Source organism: Lutjanus erythropterus, chromosome 23 (assembly GCF_056507025.1).
Source record: "Lutjanus erythropterus isolate fLutEry1 chromosome 23, fLutEry1.hap2, whole genome shotgun sequence".
NCBI lineage: Eukaryota > Metazoa > Chordata > Actinopteri > Lutjaniformes > Lutjanidae > Lutjanus > Lutjanus erythropterus.
The window spans coordinates 17167488-17190495 of NC_139339.1; the positions used below are offsets into that span (position 1 = coordinate 17167488).

The 23008-nt window shown below is 37.9% G+C and overlaps 1 protein-coding gene across 2 annotated transcripts; it reads right to left on the reverse strand.

Moving 5' to 3' along the window:
- Nucleotides 1-395: 395 nt before the first annotated feature.
- Nucleotides 396-23000, reverse strand: LOC146305952 (adenylate cyclase type 2). Of its 2 annotated transcripts, XM_084712367.1 has the most exons (25): nt 17599-18529; nt 14922-15119; nt 14637-14798; nt 14060-14209; nt 12908-13062; nt 11269-11380; nt 11033-11160; nt 10285-10443; nt 10006-10165; nt 9257-9433; nt 8953-8984; nt 8785-8838; nt 8459-8522; nt 8202-8299; nt 7979-8063; nt 6990-7127; nt 6777-6854; nt 6100-6278; nt 5435-5519; nt 5164-5322; nt 3483-3629; nt 3262-3369; nt 3020-3134; nt 2482-2606; nt 396-1238 (listed from the first exon to the last, which is right to left on the reverse strand). In XM_084712367.1, the coding sequence occupies exons 1-25, from the start codon at nt 18499-18501 to the stop codon at nt 1104-1106; spliced, it is 3906 nt and encodes a 1301-aa protein (XP_084568493.1). In that variant the 5' UTR covers nt 18502-18529; the 3' UTR covers nt 396-1103. The 2 variants fall into 2 exon arrangements, with proteins under 2 accessions (XP_084568493.1, XP_084568492.1); XM_084712366.1 differs by lacking the exons at nt 396-1238; nt 2482-2606; nt 3020-3134; ... (1 more) ...; nt 3483-3629; nt 5164-5322 and adding an exon at nt 22765-23000 and having other exon boundaries at nt 5332-5519; nt 17599-18913.
- Nucleotides 23001-23008: the final 8 nt, after the last annotated feature.

Below are 23008 nucleotides of genomic sequence, written 5' to 3' on the forward strand. Positions count from 1 at the left end.
AGGAAAAATGGCTAGGATTTTCACAATAAAAGCAGAGAGATAAAACAAACTACAATATATTGTGCTTTCTGAATTGAGTGAGTTTCCCTTTCCAGGTTTTTTCATTTGTACCACTTTCATTGGGTTGAATAGGAGAAAAATAGGTAAAATTATCTAGGATTTCACAATAAAAGCACAAATTAGAGAGGAAAAAAAATACAGCACATATTTTGTATTTTTCTTTTTTTTTTTTTTCTTATGTTGTGAATCATCTCTTCACTCCTCAGATTTATCTTGTCTCCTTTTGGAAGTTTGGAACTAGAGGAAAAGGCCAACTGGTAGAGCTGTTTCACGTAACAAACTATCTACCCCATTTTTTCTACATTTACAGACAAAATTTTCTGTGCCCCCACACTGACATGAAACATTCAAAGCTAAAAAAAACACACAAATAGTAAACAAAATTGTAAATAACCTAATATGAACTGCAAAGAATATTTTGCTTATTTCACTTATTTGAGGCACAAGCTACTTCTATAATATCCTTCATAAAACATTAGAAATCTTTGGTACACCTAAGATGGATACCTCATAGTATTTTTTCCAATAAATTAAGCATACATGAACACTGTTGGACAGTGTATGTGATTCAACCATGTGTACCAAAATAAAAAAAAGCAAAAAACAATTCAGATTACATGTTTTCTGAATAATACAGTGTAAAGTGTATTGTTACAGTACAGATAAAGTAAGCAACATGGTTTGCCATTTAATAGCCCATAAGTAGAAAGCTCTCTATTTATAGTTGCAGTCTTCATTTAACCAGTTTGGATTTTATTTAGTGTCTCATCCGAAAGACAAAGGCAGCTCCTCTGTAGATGTATTGCTACATCTCTGTTTCAACGTTAAGTCAGTGCAGATGCTCATGATGAGTCCAAGCCTGGGTAAACATACAGCAGTATTTTGAAGTCCGTGCCAGTGATTGCGTTTAGCTCTGCAGGCAACAGTTCACAAGACCAACCAATCTGCTGCTCCAGATTCATTAAAACAAACACTCACAAGCATTTGCAGTTTTGGAACTAGTGAGTGATATGTTCAGTCTGTTCAAGATCTGACTGTGGAGGTCAGAACTGAGGAGATGATTGGTCCGTGTTAACAAAGTAGGTGGTGAGTTCCCCTTTTCCTTTGACATTGACAACTCCTCTGAGAGTAACGCTGTATCCCACGCTCTCCACCATCTGGGCTGTTTCCTCTGTCACCTGGGAGCAGAAAGAAAAGAATTACAGAGGAAATGTGTGGCAATCATTCACTCCTTGCTGCAGAGGTAATGAACACAAATGACAGCATTTACTGTGCAATCCTTAGCATCCACTGATCTATCTGCCCACAGTGGACCACAAATGGTAACGCAAAGAGGTGAGACTGCGTCATTGTTTTGCTAGCCACAAGTAATACTCAAGTTTTTGCACTCAAGTCCCAAGTCAAGTATGACAAGCTACAAGCCCTAAAACTTTGAGTTTCAAATCCTAAACAAGTCATAATTCTTCACTAAGTGTAATTGCCATTTTAACACCAGAGACTTGACTCACTGTTTTTGTCAAACAAAGTTGGAAGTTGTATTGCACGTTTTGCATGCTGCCATTTGCAAATAAAATTCTCTTTGGTCTAAGTTTGTCCAAGTGGAGATGAGTAAAATAACATTAGTTCTTCATGTTTTGCTCCCGCAACCTGACTCGATGGTGTTGGACTGGTTCAATTAAAGTGGATCTGGGAACTTAAGCGTCAATTTTCTGAGAATGATACATTAACGTTATTGGTTTCAGGGAATGAAAGGAAATTAATTGATTTGTGGCACATTTTTAAATAAGTCTTTTTAGTCTACAGGCTTGAAGATAAATGTGGATAAATAATCTCTCACCCTTAAGTCTTCACGTATCTGCTTGGTTTCCTGCCAATTCCAAATTCTATTAAGTCTAACTGGGCTTGTCTGTGTGTGTCAATATATCTAATATCTTCTATTAGCCATACTAAAATGATTGCAAAAATGTGGTTTTGATGTCAGATACTGTGAATTATAAATTGGAGGTAAAAATAAACACGTATCGCTCTTATTTCCCAGTATTCTCTAACCATTTGTGTCTGTTTGGGGCAACCAAAGCTTGGATTGGGATAAATCTTCTACAGGTTTATTAGGATCAGGCATAACTTTCAGGTCCCTTTCAGATCGGGTCTCTTTTTCACACCTCTGGTTCATGTAGGTTTTCCATGGATCTGTTTCAGTGAAGACCTCCATGCTGCCTTTAAAATATAGGTTCATAATTTTTCAAGTCTGTCTTAAAACAACAGTCAGGTGTCCATATGATGACTAAAACATACTTTAAAGACTGTGAACCTATCCTTTTAGAGCAAGGTTGCAAATTGCATAGAAATATTGCTTAATTTGTATTTTTTTTTAGGCAGGTTGTAGGGTATATTTCTGTCTTTTGACTCTTTGTCTCTGACCTGTATCTTGTCCAACACTCCTGTGCTGTCCATCCTGCTGGCCACATTCACAGAGTTCCCCCAGATGTCATACTGAGGTTTATGAGCTCCAATCACCCCAGCAATCACTGGACCATGGTTTATTCCTGCAAGTGGGGGAATGCAATGAGGAGGAATGATTACATTTCAGAAAAATAGAACATGCATTTCTTTTTTTAGAGGTTAGAGATTTTATTAAAGTATTGCCTTCTTTGGCACTTAATCTTCTTTCTTCTACCTCAAACTTGAAAATAGTTTTGACACTTGTTTATATAATTCAAATACTGAAATGGTGGAATCTGCAGTGTGTAGAAATTCTAGTATTGTTTGAACAAGAAAATTATGATAAAGAAATCCCAGCTGGAAGTTCTGAGTCAGTATCAAATGGATCCAGTCACTTAAGGTAGTTTTTACCATAAAAACAGTAGACTGATATTTGGGGACACAGAAACAAGGCTTAGGCCAGGTGCCTTTTAGTATTATTAACCACCTTATCAGTATTAGCCCAGAATAAACTCACCAATCCTGAGTTTGAAGCTGTTAAAAGAATGTGTGTTGATAAGCTCCAGTTTGCCCATCAGAGCAATGGCAAACTCCACCATGGCACGCACATGACTGTAGGACACCTCAATTTTCTGTAGGGGGAGCCAGAGATCACGTTAATGTAGGGCAGGGTCTTTCACCTTTGCTTTTAAAACATCTCGTAAATTCCTGTAAAAAAAATGGATGAAATCACTTTATTTTTGAGAAGAATGAACCAACCTTTCTTTCGTCCCCTTGAGGTGACTGTGTGAGCCCTGCAGCAGCCATGTACGTACTGCCAACGGTCTTAATCTTCTCCACTGAGGAGAATTTGGGTTTAGACAGAAGCTGCAAGATAAGGAGGAGGAGAAAGTGAGACATAGGAAGGAAAAACACACAGACAAAATAAATGTTCCAATCTGGTGACGCTGACACTGACAGGATAATCTTCTTCCTCATACCTCATCAAAGTCTGATATGATCTCATTGAGGAAGCGCAAACACTCCAGACCATCCCTGTTGGCACTGCTCTCATTGTAAAACTCTTTGAACTGAGGCACTGAGGCAAACATCACGCACACACAGTCATATGACTGACTGTACAGGTCCTGAAACACAAATTTTAAAAGGAAAGGATTTACTTCCAAGATCAGCATCATCAGCAGAAACTTGAATTCAAAACTACTGTTAAGTCTGGCCTATGCACAGCACAAATAGAGGATCAAATTGCCATTTCTCTCAGACCCCAGTGCTTGTAAGTAATAAAACAAATAATACTAGGGTGAAAACAAAATACTAAAAAAGCACTAAGAATTTGAATATTTACAAGTGAATCTGAGGGTCGGGGGGATAATAACAAGGAACAGCTGAGGAACAAAAACTGTACAGATTGTATGTACTGTAACAAACAATTATAAATCAAACAGGGATGAACAGATGTACAAGCAACGGAGTTGAACCTGTTCAGCTACTTTTGCATAAGAATGTCCATCACCTCAATGCCAACATTCATTTCTAAGTGAGATTTTTTTTCCCTACATGGTGGATGTCTATTTGTGGAATAAATCTTTTCAAATAGGTTAATTGGTTGAGATAATATAGAAATAATACATATGGATATAAATATACATTGTAGTGTTGAAATCTGTGATTTTTTCCAAGGGTTACAAATCTAAAAAGCGCAACCCTGTCTTCATAATCTCATGGATGTTGTACAATTGTGTTGTGAGAGACATCCTGAGCCATCATGCATTGTGGAAAATGACAAAGAAATTAGTTCACGCTCTTTGTAAATAGCGGGATCTACTCAGCTCTCATTGCCAGAGATGGATCTTGCTTTCCTGATGGAAGTATGACTAAGACAACTGACCAGGTTGTGATGTTTCCACATGTAAATTACCATCAGTGAGCAGTAAGACCTACTCAGCTCTCACTGCCAGGAACGGACGCTGTTTTCCGGGGGGAGTGCACCGTGGAGTCAAAAACACTACCTACTACCACATTACTGTTGTTTGTTCTTGTAACATAGTTCTGTGGGGTACAGTGTGGGACATTTCTCTCTTATTTTGAAAGTCCAGCATTATCTGGTGAGGAATCTGTTCAGCTTTTAAATGTTGACTCAGGGAGCAAACAGAGAATAATATTGTGGAAAATACATTCATTATAAAATTTACCTGAACTTACTTTCTCTTCTGTTAGGCAGAATGAGAGTTATTTCATCATAGCTATTTACAGCAGTTTTAGTGTTTTTTGTTGTTTTGTCTGGTGTTTTCTGAAATACATTAAATCAAACTTGGTCTAAAAAGCTGCAAATGCCAAGGAAATTGTGTTTTTAAAAATAAAAACAACTTGTGATTGTCAGTTTCTTTCTGCTTCTGAGATCGAGCTGTTTGTTTGGATTGAGTGGGAAAATGATAATTTATCCAAGAATTGCCAGTTTTACCGGGGTCTAGACAAGTAAATACTGTCTCAAAAATTCTCTATTTTCTTAAGAGACATGCTTGCAAATGTCATTCATCCTCAGTCTTTTCAGTGGGGGAAGCAGCTAATTTTCTAGTGATCTAAAATGTATTATGCCTTACAATTTCCCACTCTGTATACAATACTGCACGGTACATCTCTGCTGTGTTTTGTTTCCTTTACCTGGTTGCGAATAGTTTTGCCAATGAAGACTGAGGCAACGTGGAGCGGGAGCACGTTCTGAAGGAGGAGCTTGTTGACATTCTCCATGGTCTCCATCTCCTCTTGCTCCATCTTAAAACAACGATCCAGCAGAAAGTCCACACGACAACCCAGCTCATCCTGAGAGACAGACAGCAGGAGTACAAACAAAATGTAGGAACAAATTTGGATGCATGTTCATATGTTTCAATATGAAGAGTCACTGTGTTAACATTTGTAAACACACACATACCTGTCTGGCCAGTATGAGACATACAATGTAAAAAATGACCAGCCAGACCCCAGACATGATCTGAGGGTCCTTCAGCACTCCCGGCCTGTAAAAAACAAATGTTAACATATTTAGAGTCACACTCTCACCTAATCTGGACTGCTAAACTACTGCCACTCTTTTTTTTTTCCTTCCATTACATAATTCCTCAGACAAGAGTGTCTTGTATCTCACAGTGAATGGGGCCTGTACCCCCGGGCAGTTGGGCCTCTGTCTATAGAAAGCTCCTGAATAAATGATGGTGATCTGAAACTCTAGACAAGGATTCACAATCTGGACTTTTGAGTGTCAGACAAAAGGAAGGGAATTTAACACCTCCAGCTAAGAAGACAGACAGTGTGATGACTAAAGATAGCAGTGAATGAATGTGGATGAGTGGAAAGTGGAACTTTATCAGGATTACATTCCCTGATAAGTAGATCAGGGAATGTCTTAGTGTAGTCAATTTAAAGTAAACTTTATTGAACGTAACTGGTTAGAATTATATACAATTATTATGTGTTGTGGCAGCTTCTTCTTTAATTGATTAAATATTAGAACTGATTATTCTGCTGCTGCTTAATTTAATTCTCAAAATAATGTTCATGCACATAAAAGCTATATTGAACCCCTGGCATGTGACTTACTTGGTGTTGTTGGTGTAAAGCAGCTGGACGAGGCAGTCTGACTTTGGGGCGTAAACATGAAGGAAGAGGGCCAGGTAAACCACCACAGCCAGGGTGAGCAGCAGCGCCTTCACAGACAAGCACATCCTGACGAACACAATCACTCCCAGCATGGCTAGCAGGCAGCAGTACAGGTAGTACTGGATGTTTGGAGAGGGAGGTGAGGTGGAAAGAGAAAAATATGGGTTTATGGGTTTATGTGTGATGTTCAAAGCTTGTAATGAAGCTCTCAACATTCAAAAGCTAATGAAAAACTTGATATATGTATACCTAATAAGTGAAGAAAGGATGAATGAATGAATCAAGAGTAAAAAAACTAAAGCTCCAACTGTTAAGCAATGGCTGATGCCTGGCTATGGAAAAGGCGAAATATTCTACTAAATAGGATGGACATATTCTACACACATTCAAAACAATAAGGGGATGCTTTTGTTTTGCTTCTTGTGTCTTGTGTGTGTGAAAAAACAGTAACTGAACAAGTAAAATGAGAAAAAAATGTGATGTTTTAATAAATGTTTTATAACAATGCTAAGGTTTGGACTGACTTATAAGCAAAATTCAGAATAAAACAATACAGCATTAAAATAATTTACCACAGGAATTATAAGACGTTATAAAAATGAAACATGGATACTTACGGGCACGGTGTAGAGTTTGAGACCCTCCAGCTCTGTCTGGTTCGTATTCGACGTGCAGTTGTTTCCAGGCAGAAAAACCTGAAAGACAAAAACAAGAGGACAAAACCAGACTAAATAAAAAAGATTGATGGAACAACAAATGTATCAAGGAAGGATGGGAAATAGAAAGAGAAAACTGTGGCAAAATAAATGGGAGGCAGAAGAGGAACTCACTAAGTTGAGGAAGGCCATCAGCAGAGTGATGAGTATGCAGAGCGTGACCACAAACAGGCGCAGCACCACCTTGGTGGAGACACCACGGGACAGCCCTGATATCCACTGAACACCCACTGGCATCTTGGACCGCCACTTCTGTAAACAAACATTCGTTTAAACATTTAATAAAAATGCTGCTGGTCATTGGAATCACACTACATATTTCAATTCACAGTGGTACAAAGCAATAATTCGATTGTAATACAAACAAATGATAACCAGTGAACAATACAAAGATAAGAAACAATCTAAAAACAAATTGAAAATTTAAACAGTTTAAACAGTAACAAATAAATTGTTCTTGAGTTCACCAATCCTGATTCACAATCAGCTACAAGCCATATCAGACAATACACAATCTATACCTACCATTTTTTGTTTGGTTGAAGCAGCTATGTAGATACACATTTTCCATCAGAAATTATTGAATTAGTAGTTAGTATTAATTTCATTTAATTAATATTAAGCACACAACTACATAAATGAGGTTTGATTATACTGTGTGAGTTGTGTGACATTGTTTTGATATAGTTTTGTGTTTCAGTGTACATTTACATGGAGGCAACACAAGGCAGCAAGGGGTTAATAACTCAAAATCACAATGGGGGTGAAGTGTTCCTTTTGGTTAAGTAGCATGTGACAATGACACCAATTCAAATGAGAACTGGCTCAAGGCTTTTTTCATCATCATCAGTTTTTGTGATCGGTGCCTAGAAAACATTAATCTCAATCTCTCAATCACATATTTTTTAAAATAAATATCAGCTCATAATGATGACCATCCAATCAATCTGGGTAACTCTAATGTAGACGTACCTGCTTTCATTTGCTGCTGCAGATTGAGAACTAAACCTTATATACTGTAAATTAATATGAAACTTCAAGATCTGCACTTCTTATAATACTAGACAGCGTTATTACAAACATACCACCAAGTGTTCATTTACCTCCAAGTATCCAGTGAAAGCGATGGACAGAAGCAGCACCATCACAGGGAAAGTCGCACCATAGGACACTGCCATCTCAAAGTTACTAGGAGGGGGTGAAGACAAATCATTTACTCTTTGTCCCTCATTCAGAAATGAGCAAATAAAGATTAGAGAAGAAAAAGTTTCAAACATACTGAGCATAAACATGTAATATTTAAGTATGGTTGCAACTGCTACTCACTTCGTAGAGACAAGCATCTGGACAGCAAAAAGAGTAACGAAGATCAAGGCAATGCAGCTCATCGAGTGGTGTAAACCCTTCACTTCTGAAATGCGGAACTGGAACACAAACACACAGATAGACAAATAAAGTAGAAATAACTAATTTGCAAACACACACATCTCACATCACACTTGTGCCTACTCTTTCATAAATACATACTATGGTATACATGATTTTGTTTACTTCTCTTAAGTTAGAGCAGACAATGAAGTTACCTGTTTTTCAAGGCTCAGATCATTGAATAGCAGAGTAAAACAGTTGAGCTTCTTTAATCTCCTCCTGAATGAATAATAAAAAAGGGATGGACAGGAATTTGATCCCAAAATAGGACATACAGAATAGAAAAAATATCAAAAAAGTTGGAGTAAAAGGAAGAGATCAATAAAATTATCAGAACTGTCAGAATTGTCAAAACTTCTATTCACAAATTAAGCATTAACAAGCCCTGGTAGAATGTATTTCACATTAAAGAGGTTCTTGTGGATTTCTTCTACGCAACACAGAAGCAGCAGATTACAAGAGAATTTGGATGGAAACTTACCCTGCAGTGTCTATTGTGTCCAGAGACCCCATAACACTATTATCCACAACCAAACTGGAAAAAATCAAGAAGACATTAGACACAGTTTTAACCAAAAACAATATACTAAACACATGTAATGCACAAGAAGAAGGTGCATTAATGATGGTGTATTTTGCATATGATTACCTGGAGGCATTGTTCTGGCTTGATGGTCCTTCCTGAAGCAAACACAGATACAAAATGCATGACCTAATATCACTTTTCTCAAATGTACAATACAAACGTTGTGATTAAACACTGGTGAGACACAGGCAAAAGACCATCAGGTGGTGCATAATATCTGCTGTAGGTTTAGTCATTACGAAAAATGTGTGTCTGCTAACATCTAGAAAATGCTGTATGCTGTATTTCTACCTATATAAACTATTATACACCACTCCATATTTGGGAGAAGCTAAACAACAAAGAGGGGCACAGCACAAATACATACTGCAGACAACTGTGATTGGCTCATGACAGAATTGGTGGGGATGATTGGCTTCTTGGTGGGCGTGGCATCAGGATTGCTTAGGTCAGCGAAGGGGTGGATTTGCCGCCACGACTGCAGGTACTGAGACATCCGGACCGATGCCCGCTGTCTATTCTCTCCTGACACAAGAGCGTTTGGCTGAAATCAAGACAGAGATGACGTTATTTTACTTTACTTCAGTAAACATCAGTTTAAGAATAGTTAGCAAACTAGCAAACATCACTTCTTAAAGTCAAAAAACATTACCTAGTAGCTCACTAGCTGCCATAACAACTTTGAATTGAGCTGAAATGAAACGACTGCACATAAATTAGGTAAATAACATAAATAAAATATTTTGTTTCTCTCAGGGTGGACGGTGGGGGTGGGGGTCAGCAACATATTGAAGTTCTCTGTAGTAGCTTAACATGCTTCCCCTTATACACATATGCAGTCTCTGTCAGGAAGTTGCATATTTAGATTACTTCATCGGAAACTTGATTATTTTTCTTTTATAAGGAGTGATTTTTGGAAGCGCAAGTTAATCAAAAAAGTAAATAAACCTGTACAGATAACATGCTATAAATGAAAGACCACAAATATACTATATAACATTGCTTTTTAGGCACACTAAATTTGACAGATGAGATACAAAAAATCTTTTCAGAAAATTCTACAAAACCTGATGACAGAGAACAATAAATACATTTCACAAACATGTTTACACCTACCAATTTAGATCTCCTGGAAACACTGTCTGGCTTTAGGGGGTCAATAACTAGGTAGGTCTTTTTTCCTGTAAGAAGAGGATCCCGAGTCCCCCCATTCCCCTCCTCTACTTGATATGCTCCATTCAAGTGCTGCAATGTCTCCTCTGTGATGTGGACTCGCCTATTAATAATAAAAACAGAATTAATAACAAAATAGGAAAAAAAACTACAATTATATGAATAGATGTAGACACCTACTCAAAATGTTATTATCTCTAAACAGATTTAAAATTTTCTCACCCAGGAAGACCTCCAGACTCCATGTGATTGGCTAATGTAACGTCATCGGACCACACATCATACTGCCACTTCTGCAAGCCAATCACACCACAGAGCACGTTGCCAGTGTGGACACCCACCCGCATGCTGATTTCAACCCCCGTCGCCTCTCGCAGTTTACTACAGGGAGCCAAAAGTATAGTTAAATCAGAATAAAAATGTCCTGGTAATGTGTGGAACTCCTTGTTGAGCTATTTGAACTTTAATTCAACATTTTTAGTCTGAGTTGTATGTGTAACAATAAAAAGACAAAAAATGAATAAAAATATGTTAAAATCCATCTTTGCAGCAGTCTTGCCAATAGTGGACCAATTTCAAGAACTGTTGTAGCAATTACTCACTTAGACACAAAAACACAGGAAAATAGGGTCAAGGTTGAAAAATAATTTACCCTTTAATAGCTGCTACTTTGATGCTACTTATAATTTAATTATCAACATGATGCAACCTAATTGAAAATGTGTAGTTTCATAAGAATATTATGGTCAATTTCATATCATGACACTTCTACACGCTGTAATGGCACACTCTGAGCATTAATATACTGTATAGTGTGGTTTCAGTTGTTGAGGAACAAATAGTGACATAAACGTGCCATGAAGACCATGAGGAAGTAACATCAGATGCAAATTAAAAGCACTGAATAGCTTTTATTTCTGAGGCTGGAAAAACACGTCAAATAACACTGAGAGAAAAAAAATTAACTGACCTGATGGCAGTGCACATGTCCAGTCCCATCTGAACGCAGTTCCTGGCATGAGTGGGGATGGGGTCAGGCAAACCAGATACACAGTAGTAACAGTCACCCAAAATCTTAATTCGAAGACACCCATTCTTCTACAGATAGAAAGAAACAGGGTGAGACAGAGAGTCAGACTAATACCAAACTGTTCTCTGTGAGGAAATAAAAGTTTTATTTTAGGTGGGATGAGCTTGTATTTTCACCTTAGCGATGTCATCGAATCTGCCAAAGAGCTTGTTGAGCACAGCTACCAGCTCTTCTGGAGTGCAGGTACTTGCTAGCTTTGTGAAGCCCACAATGTCTGCATACAGGATGCTACACAAATCCAAATTGATACAAATATCAGGCACACATATGTACATACAATAACAGCTACAGCATTACAAAATAAACACAATAAATACAAAACAAATATACAAATCTCCGATTTACCTGTAGCACAGTTGCACTTCAGAAATGTATCGCCAAGATGATGACAACAGCTGTCAACTTTACTATTGTGTGAATATATAACTCCAGAGCTTGTCTTATCACATTTTTAAGTCTTTTACAACGTCAAATTAATCAAGTGATGGTTGTTTGTATATCTTTACAATGCAAATGCTAATAGCAAATTCAACATACTTTTCAGTAGTGCCAATTTGCCAAAATGTAAACAAATATATATAACAATAGTTGCTCTAGTTATACTTCCTGTTTACATCTGCATAAGCATTATAAGCTTAGCGTGGGGCAAGAGACCAGATGTTGTCTTAGATTTGAGTAGGATTATATCGTGATAGGGCATAAGTGTTGTCTTTTTGTGGTTTTAAATGCTACTAGGGGTAGAACAGTATGTGAATTCATCCTAAATCGTTCAGATAGGATCTATCCTCAGTTCCACACACCATGTAACCAAAACTGTAAAAACTGTTTTAGTCTAATATTCACACATGGAGATTTACTTGGAACATGCTAAGCATGCATGCTAGTTGGCTCAGCCTGCTTTGACAAGCTTGTGTAGCGTCGCTGCTCCAGATAAGTTAAACTGACAAGTTACAGATTAATACCAACCTGTGTGCCGACATTGTTCAACTGAATTTGGGGTGTCTGTGGAAACAATTTATGTCATCTTCCCTGCTGTGCCAAAAATGTACCTAACCATGATCCTAAAACCAAAGCACATACTGAACCATGAATTTTGTGTACCATTCCACCTCATCCTTTACCTACACAGTCATTGTATCAGCATTACAGATGATTATCAAAAACCTCATTGTGTTAATATTTGGTGAAAGCACCAGTCATCCCTACAGTATTGGTGCAATATCCATATCAAGGTATCTGGTCAAAAGTATTGTGATATTTGATATTTTGTCCATATCACCCAGGCCTACTAGTAATATTAGAGCTAGTCGAAATTAGATCCATGTTTCTTTGCTTTTTAAATCTGCAAAATAAAAATACTTATGGCACTTCAGAAATTAAATACTTACGCTTTTGAATACAAGTCAAAACTTCAAGTTTTGCCAAGTATTTTTATTTATGTTGCCCATTCTTCCTTATTTTCCATTTTTTACCTTTATTTGTTTTGTTTTGTGTTATGTTTCAGTCTTAGCGGTATGTTTACTACAGAGTAAGCACATTTTGTGCAATATGAAAATAGAGTCAAATTCCTTGCATATATTGTGTACACATACTTGTCCCATAAAGAAACCAGGCGTACCGTACGGCGCATAGGAGTCTGAGACAGAACAATCATTAATCCTGTGACCACAAAAAAGTTGCTGGGAAGGAGGAAGGACAGAGACAACTTATGGCTGTAATGTCATCATGTTAACACTGGAATAGTATGACGCTCACCTGACGTCTTTGTGCTGCCGTATGTATAGACTGTGAAAGTTGTGGAAGTTAGTTTCATTCTCCTCATCACTCTTGGGCTTGGAAAACCTCTTTATCACCTCCGTCTTCAGCTCCATGGCGATGTACCGTGGCAACACTGACAGAAGGAGCTGCTCCTGTTGACACAGAGAGGATGGGGGGTAATATTGTGCATGGAGATGGTGGGTGATGAATTCTGAGGCTTTGCACACACTGGGTCATTGGATTTCTGTCTTACAAAGGTGACAATCTGTTCACAAAGGCTGTAAAAGAAATAGGTGGCCATCAAGAGCTTCTTTGAAGCGATGCCATGTTTACTCAGTGGATCACGTTTCATCTATTTGTGTACTTGCTGTGAACAGCATCCATTCAGGTTTGCCAATTCTATTGCTGCTGAGCGCCAGACAAGTGAATGATTAATCTATTGACCTAATAGCCAGAAAAGCATACAGTAACCAAACCCAGGCTGTCCAGGTAAAGAGCTCTTGAATGAGACTGATTACACATAGCGATTTTAAATCTAGAGTAACTAAAACAAACCACACAACAGAGAACTAGATTAGACTTCTACAATATAGAAATATTAATTTCATCAAATAATTTTTATCAAGTGTGAGGTTTTAAAATATATTTGTCAAAAAGCTGTCAATTGACCCATTCTTAAGTTCCACCCCTTTTCACTCTGTGCTCCAAAAACAACAACTTTCTCCTTTCCTGTTAGTTATCCAGTGTCTTGCTGACATTAGCTATCAAATAGCTAGCTAACGATCAATATCAATTAGCTAGTTAGCGTTTTGATAACATAAGTACGTATGTTAAGGGTAGTAGTATGTACTAGACTTGTCTATGTTGAAAAGAAAACCAAAGAGTAGTATGCTATGCTGGAGTATGCTAATATCTGTTTGCTTGTTTTAATAAATTAATCTCTTGGCTCATCTGCAATTACAGATTTTTTAATGAAAATGACATTTGTGTTGCATTAAAATTAGTATAACTGAACCATAGGAGTCCTATGAACTGGACTGCAATAAACTAAGACAAGCAGGGTAAATAAAGGCTGACTCAAACGAAAAGCAGTTTGTGCAAATAAACTATTTATTTATTTAATTTAAATTGTCTAATGGGTATTTGAACCTGTTGATATTTCTTTATTTCCTTCTGGGAGCGTATGGCGCTGAACTCTTCTCTCTTCTGGTTGGAGATCCTGAGATCGTGCTCGGTCATCCACAGATGGAAAATCCCGACACAGTTCACACACACAAACAGCACTGCGTTCGCCACCAGCTGAGGGGGGAGTCAGACGAGAAGAAAGGATATTGATACTTTGAATATTATACTTAATTGAACTATACAGGTGTCCAGACCAGATGAAGGACTTCTCTGACAATCAACAGAGTGAGTGATGCAGATAATTTGCATTATTTCCTGTGTAACTGTAAACTGCTGGTCACAGACCATAAGACAGTATTGTGCAGGCTGACTAAAGCCTCACACAGATATTTGAATTTGGATGGTATTTTGCCGAAAGTTTGTTTACATAAACAGGTCACATGCAAATTCTTGCCTGTACATTTACATTTGAAACTTAATTACATGAACCTATTTGTTTTTTACCCAAAACTAAACTACAAACTCGCAGGGACAAACTTAGCTGTCATTGTTAGTAATGGGAAAGAGCAAAAAAAAAAACATTGCAATGGCAAATGTTCACCTGCACAGCCAGGTCTGGTGTCTCTGGGCTTGTGACGGGGACGTAGACACTGATGATAATGATGTGTGAAACACTGGTCCCAATGCCAACCATGAGGGCCCAGGCCATAGAGAGAGGCAGCACAGTGTACACACTCAGAGAGAGGAAGAGGAAAAATGCAACCTGAGAGGGTAAGAAGGGAGAGTGAAGGAGTGGAAGATGCAGAGAGTTAAAAGTCAACAGCATTAAAGAACAGTTAACTGCAATAAAACTCGTGATTTCTGTCTCTTCGTGCTTCTTGTTCACCTGTTCCCACGTAGTGACAGGTCCTCCAGTGAAGATGAAGACTATGGCAGTGATGTACAGTGTCCCCCAGACAAAGAGAGCCAGAGCTCCTCCACATCGCCTCACCGTGGCCAGCCAGGGCAGGCAGACGAGCAGGATGGCACTAAGACAGAGAACCACACACACCACCGACAGAGCGCCAACATGGAAATAGATATCCTGTGCAGAAAAGGAGCAAAAACTGCAAATCAGTGTGTTAATGGCTGTTGATCAAAGCAACATCTCAGGTATAGGGAGAGTTAAAGCTGCAAAAAAATAATTTATAGGCAGTAACATTTTAATTAGCAGACACAGAGGGAGAGGAACACTTTCTTTTAATATCCATTTTCAAAGATCTACCATGTCTTGTCCTGTTTTGACTCAGCTGTTTACCATATCCAACAAGCACCTGTCTGTTCTACACTAAAATTAAAATACCTTTATTCATCAGACATGAAAGCCAGGCTGAGCTTCAAACAGCTGGTGCAATATTTTTAATCTACTGGTGCCATGTGAAGTAAAGGTATTTTCATTTTTGCAATGGGACAACATGATGTGTGATATTTTCTTTTTTCAGAGAATTAACAATGTTGTTGCTGGCATCCAATGCACAAGCCTGTCAAACGTATTTTACTGATCCATAAAAACCTTGAGATGTAGAAGAAAGACATAAATAATTAAATATATTTACAGTAAATAGAGTGAATGTTAGCACAAAGTACTGGCTAGTACAAACACAAAACTATTGTAAAAGTTTAATGATTCTCCTAAAAGAGAATGAAGCTCCATGTGATTGGTTGGTGAACTAGCACTAACCTAGTCTTTTGAACTTTTATGATTGTTAGAAAACAAACAGGCATGTGCTGCTTGAAACTCATGATGGACCAAGAAACATAAGTGGATCCAAAGCATGTTGTTTTTATCATGTCTGTTCAGTATAAACAAATAAAGCATTTTACATAATAAAAAAAACCCTTTAATTTATATTTTCATGTGTCTTGCAATCAAAATCAAATGTTTTTCACTAGTCCAAACTCTGTTTCACTGGTACTACATGAAGATCTGACTGATATCTCCCCATAAGTTTCTTATGCAATGTAAACATTGATCATTTCTCCAGTAAACAGGTCGAACCTTAAATACAACTTGGAAACGGGAGATATTTCTAATCCGCTCAGCTCATAAAACCCGCATAACTATTAGCTGGAAAGCTAAACTTTACTCTAGTAAGATTCAAATTCAATAACATTGCCCAAGTTTGACAAAGGGTAAATATAATTTTTGTAAATATATTTTGCTCTGTGTACAGTCATCAGCAGCCTGAAGTAGTGAGTTGAAGTAAGTTTAGAGGGGCAGTGTCTTCCTGCAGGTTGTAAGTTATTTTTTGTCTCTTTTATTTTCAGTTTCTTTCTTCAGCTGCGTTTTCAAAACATGTTAATAGAAATGCTGACATCACTCATTGTAATTAGATGTTAGCTATTTAATGTGTTGCAATATATTGTAAACAGAGGCTTTGTTACTATGGTTATTCATTCCAGTGCATTCAGAGAGAAGAGTGAACTGGCAGGTTCAATGGAGCTTCTTAGTCAGTGTCCATTATCGGGAGTTAATGGACACCCTGCAGATAATTAGAATTGAGTTATCCTTTTAACGGCAGGTTTATACAGACAACCTACACATGGACTGTTTTCATGTGCCACTGATTTTAAGAATGGGAAGCCATGTACTCTTAAGCATGAGAATGTAGTGGTACTTTGGAGGAACAGGTTTTAATGCTCCATTTTTCTAAACCCATGTTGGAGTTGGCTGTGAAACTTTTTTCAGCCAAGTGCTTGTGTTGACTGGCAGTGTAGTAATTAATGTCCTCTTCTTCCTTGTGAAATGAGTCTGTGGAGACAGCTGTCTCTTACAGTACTGAACACACCGTCAACTATAAGTGAGCACAATATCACGACTACCTTCCTCATACTCAGTTCAAGAATTCTGAGGTTTTCCTAATTTACATGTAACAACTACAGAAATGATCACTTGGCTGAGTTGACCAACCGATTGGTCAATGGCTAGAGAAATATTTAGTTTTGATAATCACTGAACTTTTTCATAATTTTTCATGAAAAAATGTAGAAAAAAATGAATGTGACAAATTCTCTCAGTCCAGGTTCCCCAGTCCAATGTGAGAACCTGATGCTCTTCTTTGTTATATATCACAGTAAACTAAATACCTTCTGATTTTTTTTACTTTTGGTCAAAGGGATAGTTTGGATGTTTTGAAGTGGGGTTGCATGAGGTACTTCACAGTCAGTGTACTACTCACAGTAGATGGCAGTCAGCATGCCCAATCAATTTCAGTTCAAGTGTACCCTATATTTTCAGTTTTTTAGTTTGCCATCAGATAGTCTTTTCTGATGTGAAACCAAAGTTATGTAACCAAGTGTAGTTTTGTAAGTATCCCTTTTAACTCATCATTTAATCTAAATGGATTACAAATCCAAGAAGCCGGAACCAGCGAAAGATTTGGGACTTTTACTTGATAAATAACTATTAATAATCAAAATCTATATGTATTTGTCAATCATACACATGGAAGGTTGAGAAGTAAACGTAAAGTTTAAAAGTTTATGTGTGTACATATGCAGCAGATCCCCTCAAACACACTCACCTTTCGTGTTGTGGGAATGAGGACGATGATGGCCACACAGAAGGCCAGAGACAGCACCAGTCCAGACAACATGGCCGGAGTCTCCTCCACACACTGCAGACAAGCCCTGTGGAATGCCTGATAGCAGCAGCACACCCCATCTTTCACAGTCCGCCTGGAATGGGTGCTTCGCCTGTCCTCGTCTCCATCCTCATTGTCCAACCTCACATCGATGCTGTCCCTTGCTTGGTAGACTCTGAATGAATCATCAGGGAAAACAGGTGAACTGCCACTGAACGAGTTTTCTGCTTTGGGTTTAACAGTCAAGTCTATTTCGGAAATGTCTCTGTCATCGTTTGGCCCATTTTTTGTGTCTTTATTTGTGTCTAAACTGGGTTCAGAGAGGTTGACAGGAGAAATAGGGTTCATCTTTTCATAGGAGCTTCTATCAAGTTCAGATAACCCTTTGTCACAGAGGTCAGTGCTGAAACTAGTGCAAGCATAACCTGGGCTGGATTTTGAGCTGCTGTAGTCAGAGTCACTGTAGTGATTGTTGTCAGTTTGCAGCCTGTCAGAGGACACGTTGACTGGGGCACCGTGATCCATCGCCTGCGAGGTCACTCCTGTCCCCTTCAACAAAGAATTGGCCTTGAGAGGTTCGGGGGCTTGTGCTGTTTTTGCCACACCCACCTCTACGGCAACCTGGGATTCACTGAGTCCTGATTGCAAAACCTTAATGTCACTGCTTTGTTTTACAACGTCTGTTGTTTTACTGAAGTCATCAAGCTCCAAGATATTGTCTCCAGTGGGTTTGCCTTTCTCATCACTGGAGACGACCATGATGTCCGGTACCAAAGACACCTGATGTGATGCCTCTTCTCCAGGCCTCCCCTTGTCCTGAAAGCCTTGTGACTTGTCTGGCATCGTGACCTGTGCAAGTGTGAGGGATCTCACCGTCTATCAACTTGTCACTTTGTTTTTTCTGTCTGTCTGTCTCTCTGTCTGCTTGTCTACACGATGAGTACATGCCAGAATAGTGTTTACTTCTTCATTCTTCGGTGTCAGGTGTTATTTATGTCTGTCTATGTGTCAGATTAAATTAATGAAAAAAAAGAAAAATCTGTTAATTTTCAGATTGTTCCAGTGAGAGTCCAGCTCCTACAGCAAAAAAGATATCATCAAAATAGTTTATAATGATGAAGATAATCACTGCCACAGTCTTTCTGGGATTACATAGATCCATTAAGGTCCCAAAGATCGCTGATAAGGAATCTTAAACCACAGCAAAATCTCCTTTGACAAGTGCTGATCCATACTGGATTGAAGAAGAATCTCACTGCAAAAAAAGATGAACAATTAAACAAAATCAGCAAAAAGCAATGAGTAAACACATGAATTCAGTGAATTAAGAGACTGTAGATATTTCAATTAAAGCCAGGAAGGAAGTCATACACTCTTAAAAATAAGTGCTGCAAAAGGGTTCTTTCCGAAGGGCTGAGGTTATACCCAGAACCATTTGCTTCTGAAGAACCTCTTTTGGAAGAAAGGGTTTGTCAAGGCTTCTTTGTAAAACTATGGGTTCCATTGAGAACATTTTCATCCAAAGAATCCTTTTTTAATAAAGGCTTACCCTTAATCAAGGGTTCTTTGTAACACTAGGCGTTCCATTAAGAACTCTTGTCATCCAAAAAGCACATTTTTTGAATTAAGGGTTCATCTGGGGTTCTTTGTAAGAGTAGGGGTTCCATTGAGAACCCATTTCATCCAAAAAACACTTTTTAAAAATAAAAAGGTTAATCAAGTTCTTTTCAGCCAAGGAATTCTTTTTTTGAACAAAAAGTTTTGTAAGAGATTTTTTTTGTAAGACTAAGGGTTCCATTGAGAATCCCTTTCAGTAAAGAACCCTTTCAGCCAAAAAAAAAACATTCTCTTTGAGTGGGTTCTAAATGAAACTATTGAAATATAAAAAGATTTGTTGTAGAAACCCCCATTTGGATTTTGTTAGCCCCTTAGAAGGTGGAAAGGTTATGAATAAAACCTCCAGGGCAAGTTTAGGGTGGAGCCATTAAACCATAACAGGGTTGTCTGTAGGACCTCTCATATGCCTTGTTTCCACCAACACTGAACTGGCCCTGTTCCAGTGAGCTGTTCGGAGCATTTCAACAAAAAATTAATTGGTTTGGAACCTGAATAGTTGTTTCCCAGCTGGAACCAAAAAATAGGCGGTTTTCCTTGGGAACCAATGTGAGGGTGTCATATTCTACAGGTAACTGTGAGTTGTGCAGCACCCCCTCTGTGGATAACATCCTTGATTCTAATTCTTACACTGAAAACTGGTATAAATGTGGGCTGGTCCACTAGATAGCATCAGGATTTCAAGGCTCTTGAACGGAACTTGTTCAAGAAGTTCTTGCTCTGGTTCAAGCACCTAATTTTGAATCAGTCAGAGCATTTCACCAGAAATAAAATGGTTGGAACTCAAAAGGTTTGTTCCCAGCTGGTACCAAAAAATATAATAATTATAATGGTTCTGCTCAAAACTAGTTAGCACCGGGATTCCAAGACATGTTCTTCTGTCAAGTTTGAATCAAGTGTGTTTTCCGAGGATTAATGAGCTAATTAAGGTCGTCTTAGTTCGGTAAAAGGAAACCTTGAATTCAGAAGGTGCATGGTTGTAGAACATGTAGTCTTTAGACACTTGGTGAGTTTATTTTGTCTATTGGACATAGTAAATGTACGCAGCATGCGTAACATAGTGAATTCGCCGCTTGCACACATTCCCCAGCTGAGACTGGACAGGACAGGTGGAGGTGGTAGTGGGCATGAAGATATCGCCAATCGCCAATGGATGGGCTGACAATGATAATTTGGAAAATTTTAACTTATTACCAAACTCTACGAACATCCCTATATGGTTCTGTTTAGCACTTATACTTCTAAAAGTGTACTGTACCTGCACATGATTTTGAAGCCAGTTTAATAACAAGCTTCTTTTAGTCTTTTCCCATTATGCCATAAAACTAGTTAGTCTTGCTGCTGGCTCTTCCCCTGTGACACATACTCATTCACCACACACGTACACACTGTTCAGGTGTGTACTGGAATGACATGTCAGCAGCGACGCACCCAGTGCACATTAAAAACATTTTTTCCAGTTACCACATACCTACACTCAGTGTTTTACTGTCATCTGCTTCTCTGCTGCTTCTTCCCTATCGTCTGACTCTGTACAGACTGTCTGATCAGTGTGCAAAATATCATGCCCACCTTCCTCTGTCTGTGCTCCAATGTCAACATTAATTCCAGGATTAAAAAATCTCTCTTTAATCTGTCTCTTCTGCTACAGGTACACATCTGATTTAATAGCAAAGTCATGGAAGGATTAAAGAGTAATTCATCTGATTCATCCATTCACCTTGATTGACCCCATTGGTCCTTTTACATTAAATGACAACAATCTGGTTTCTTTTCTACACTGATACAAATGGAGGTACTGTGTGTCTGTGACACTGTGTGGTAACGACAGTACATTTATTGTTCTTACTTGTGTGAGCTGCTGGTGTGTCCACTGGTGTCCTTTTTCCCTGTTTGCTGGTTTCACTACTCTGTTCTGCTTGTCTATAAAGCACTTTTCAAAGAGAGAGGGGTTTTCCAAAACTACCTCATACTTCTTTAGTTCAAAAACAAACATTGTGAACATTGTGCTTTTATTGAATGTTACTTAAATTGTTTCTTGATTGCTTTCCCAGTTAAACTCAAGGTGGGTGCAATTAATTTGACTTTTCAGCCACTTTTAGATAAGAGAAATTCAAATATTTTTAAATTACACACATTGGCTAAGAGCTCCTATTGTACTTGAACCTAGAACTAAAAGTTTCTTTTTATTATTGATTAACCTGTCCATTATTTTCTCAATCAATCCATTAACCTATTTTTGCTAGAAATAAGTGAAAAATGCCCATCACAACTTTCCAGAGTCAAAGGTTAAGCCCACAAATTGCTTGTTTTGTTTGACCAACAGTTTGATACCACAGAATATTAAGGTTATCATTAGAGCTGCAACAATTAGTCAATTAATCTATCTGTAAATCAATTAGTTGCCAACCATTTTGACAATCGATTTATCATTTCATTTCATTATCATGTCATTTATTAAGTAAAAATGTCAAACATTTGCTGCTTCCACCTTCTTTAATGTGGCAAGGTGTGCTTTTCTTTGTCATTTATGATAGTAAATCAAAAGTCTTTGAGTCTTGGACTGTTGGTTGGACAAAAGATGCAATCTAACACTATACATGTCACATTAGGCTCTGGGATATTGTGATGAGCATTTTTCACATTCCTTTAACATAGCTGTCCAGACAGATAACAACAAAGGATGCAATCAGCAAATGTTGACATTTTTCTTTCAAAAAAAGTAATTTTCTGTTTATCATCTAACCGAATAATCTTCTACGTGTTTGTCAGCTGTTTACATTGAACGTTTCAACATATTCAAATGGAGTTTCTTCAGTGACTGACAACATATGCATTTTCCGTGCATAATGTCTTCCAATTAAGGGTAAGTAAAAATGTGAGTCTCTTTAGGTCTATGTGGATCAAGATAATTTACAAAGAAACTGTCCAGCCACAAAATTCACAAACACACAGCTACATCTCCAAAAGTTGAACTGCTGAATTTGAAAGAGGAAATATAGTAAAAGATGTTATCACCAATGAATGACTCTCTTAAAGCTATCTTTAAAATCTCACTAGCATTATCTGTAAGGTTAACAGATGATGGCAGCAGCTGTAACTGTTAAATAAACCTTCATAAAAGTCAATTTAATTTGATAATCAGTTAAGCTAGACTAATTGTCTTAAACAGAAAAGCATGGATTCGTCTTTCAACACAAAAAATCACCTTATTGGTCACATAGGACTTAAATCGGCAACTTTTTTGTCGTGTATTTTCTAACTTTGTATGGCAATAAACGTTAACAGCTAGTTTGATAAGGTTTATCAAGGTTTATCAAGCTAGGTTTATCAAGGTCTCTTACTATTATCGGTTCATAAGTAATTTAGACTAACTTATAAAAGAGTTAAAAGTGCTGAATTAACACGGAGCTTAGACTGTAACATAATAGATTAAGCCAGACAAGTAATTCAAAGTAAACTTAAGTTCATAAGGGTAAATAATATTCTTACCTCATTGTTAATTAACGTTAAGGTCTGTCTCGTCACTCCCTTTAATGTCTGTCTGCTCTCACACGATGAGGTTTATTTCCCTCTTTTATCGCTCAGCATTATCCGTCACCAATTTTACTGTCGTCACAAACAATTTTAACCCTTAAAAACACGTAAAAGGGCAAAAAATATCCTCTTAAAATCGTCTTTTCTACGTAAAAAGAGCCGTTTGAACGTCTCCGTCTGGTTCAGCGCACGAGAGCCT

Excerpts from the sequence above, each read along its gene's own strand:
- LOC146305952 (XM_084712367.1), bottom strand. The coding sequence starts at position 18,501 with ATGCCAGACAAGTCACAAGGCTTTCAGGACAAGGGGAGGCCTGGAGAA. Across the intron at positions 8,839-8,952 it reads AGCCAGAACAATGCCTCCAG|TTTGGTTGTGGATAATAGTG; the intron begins GTAATCATATGC and ends GATTTTTTCCAG. Across the intron at positions 7,128-7,978 it reads CTTTCACTGGATACTTGGAG|AAGTGGCGGTCCAAGATGCC; the intron begins GTAAATGAACAC and ends GTTTGTTTACAG.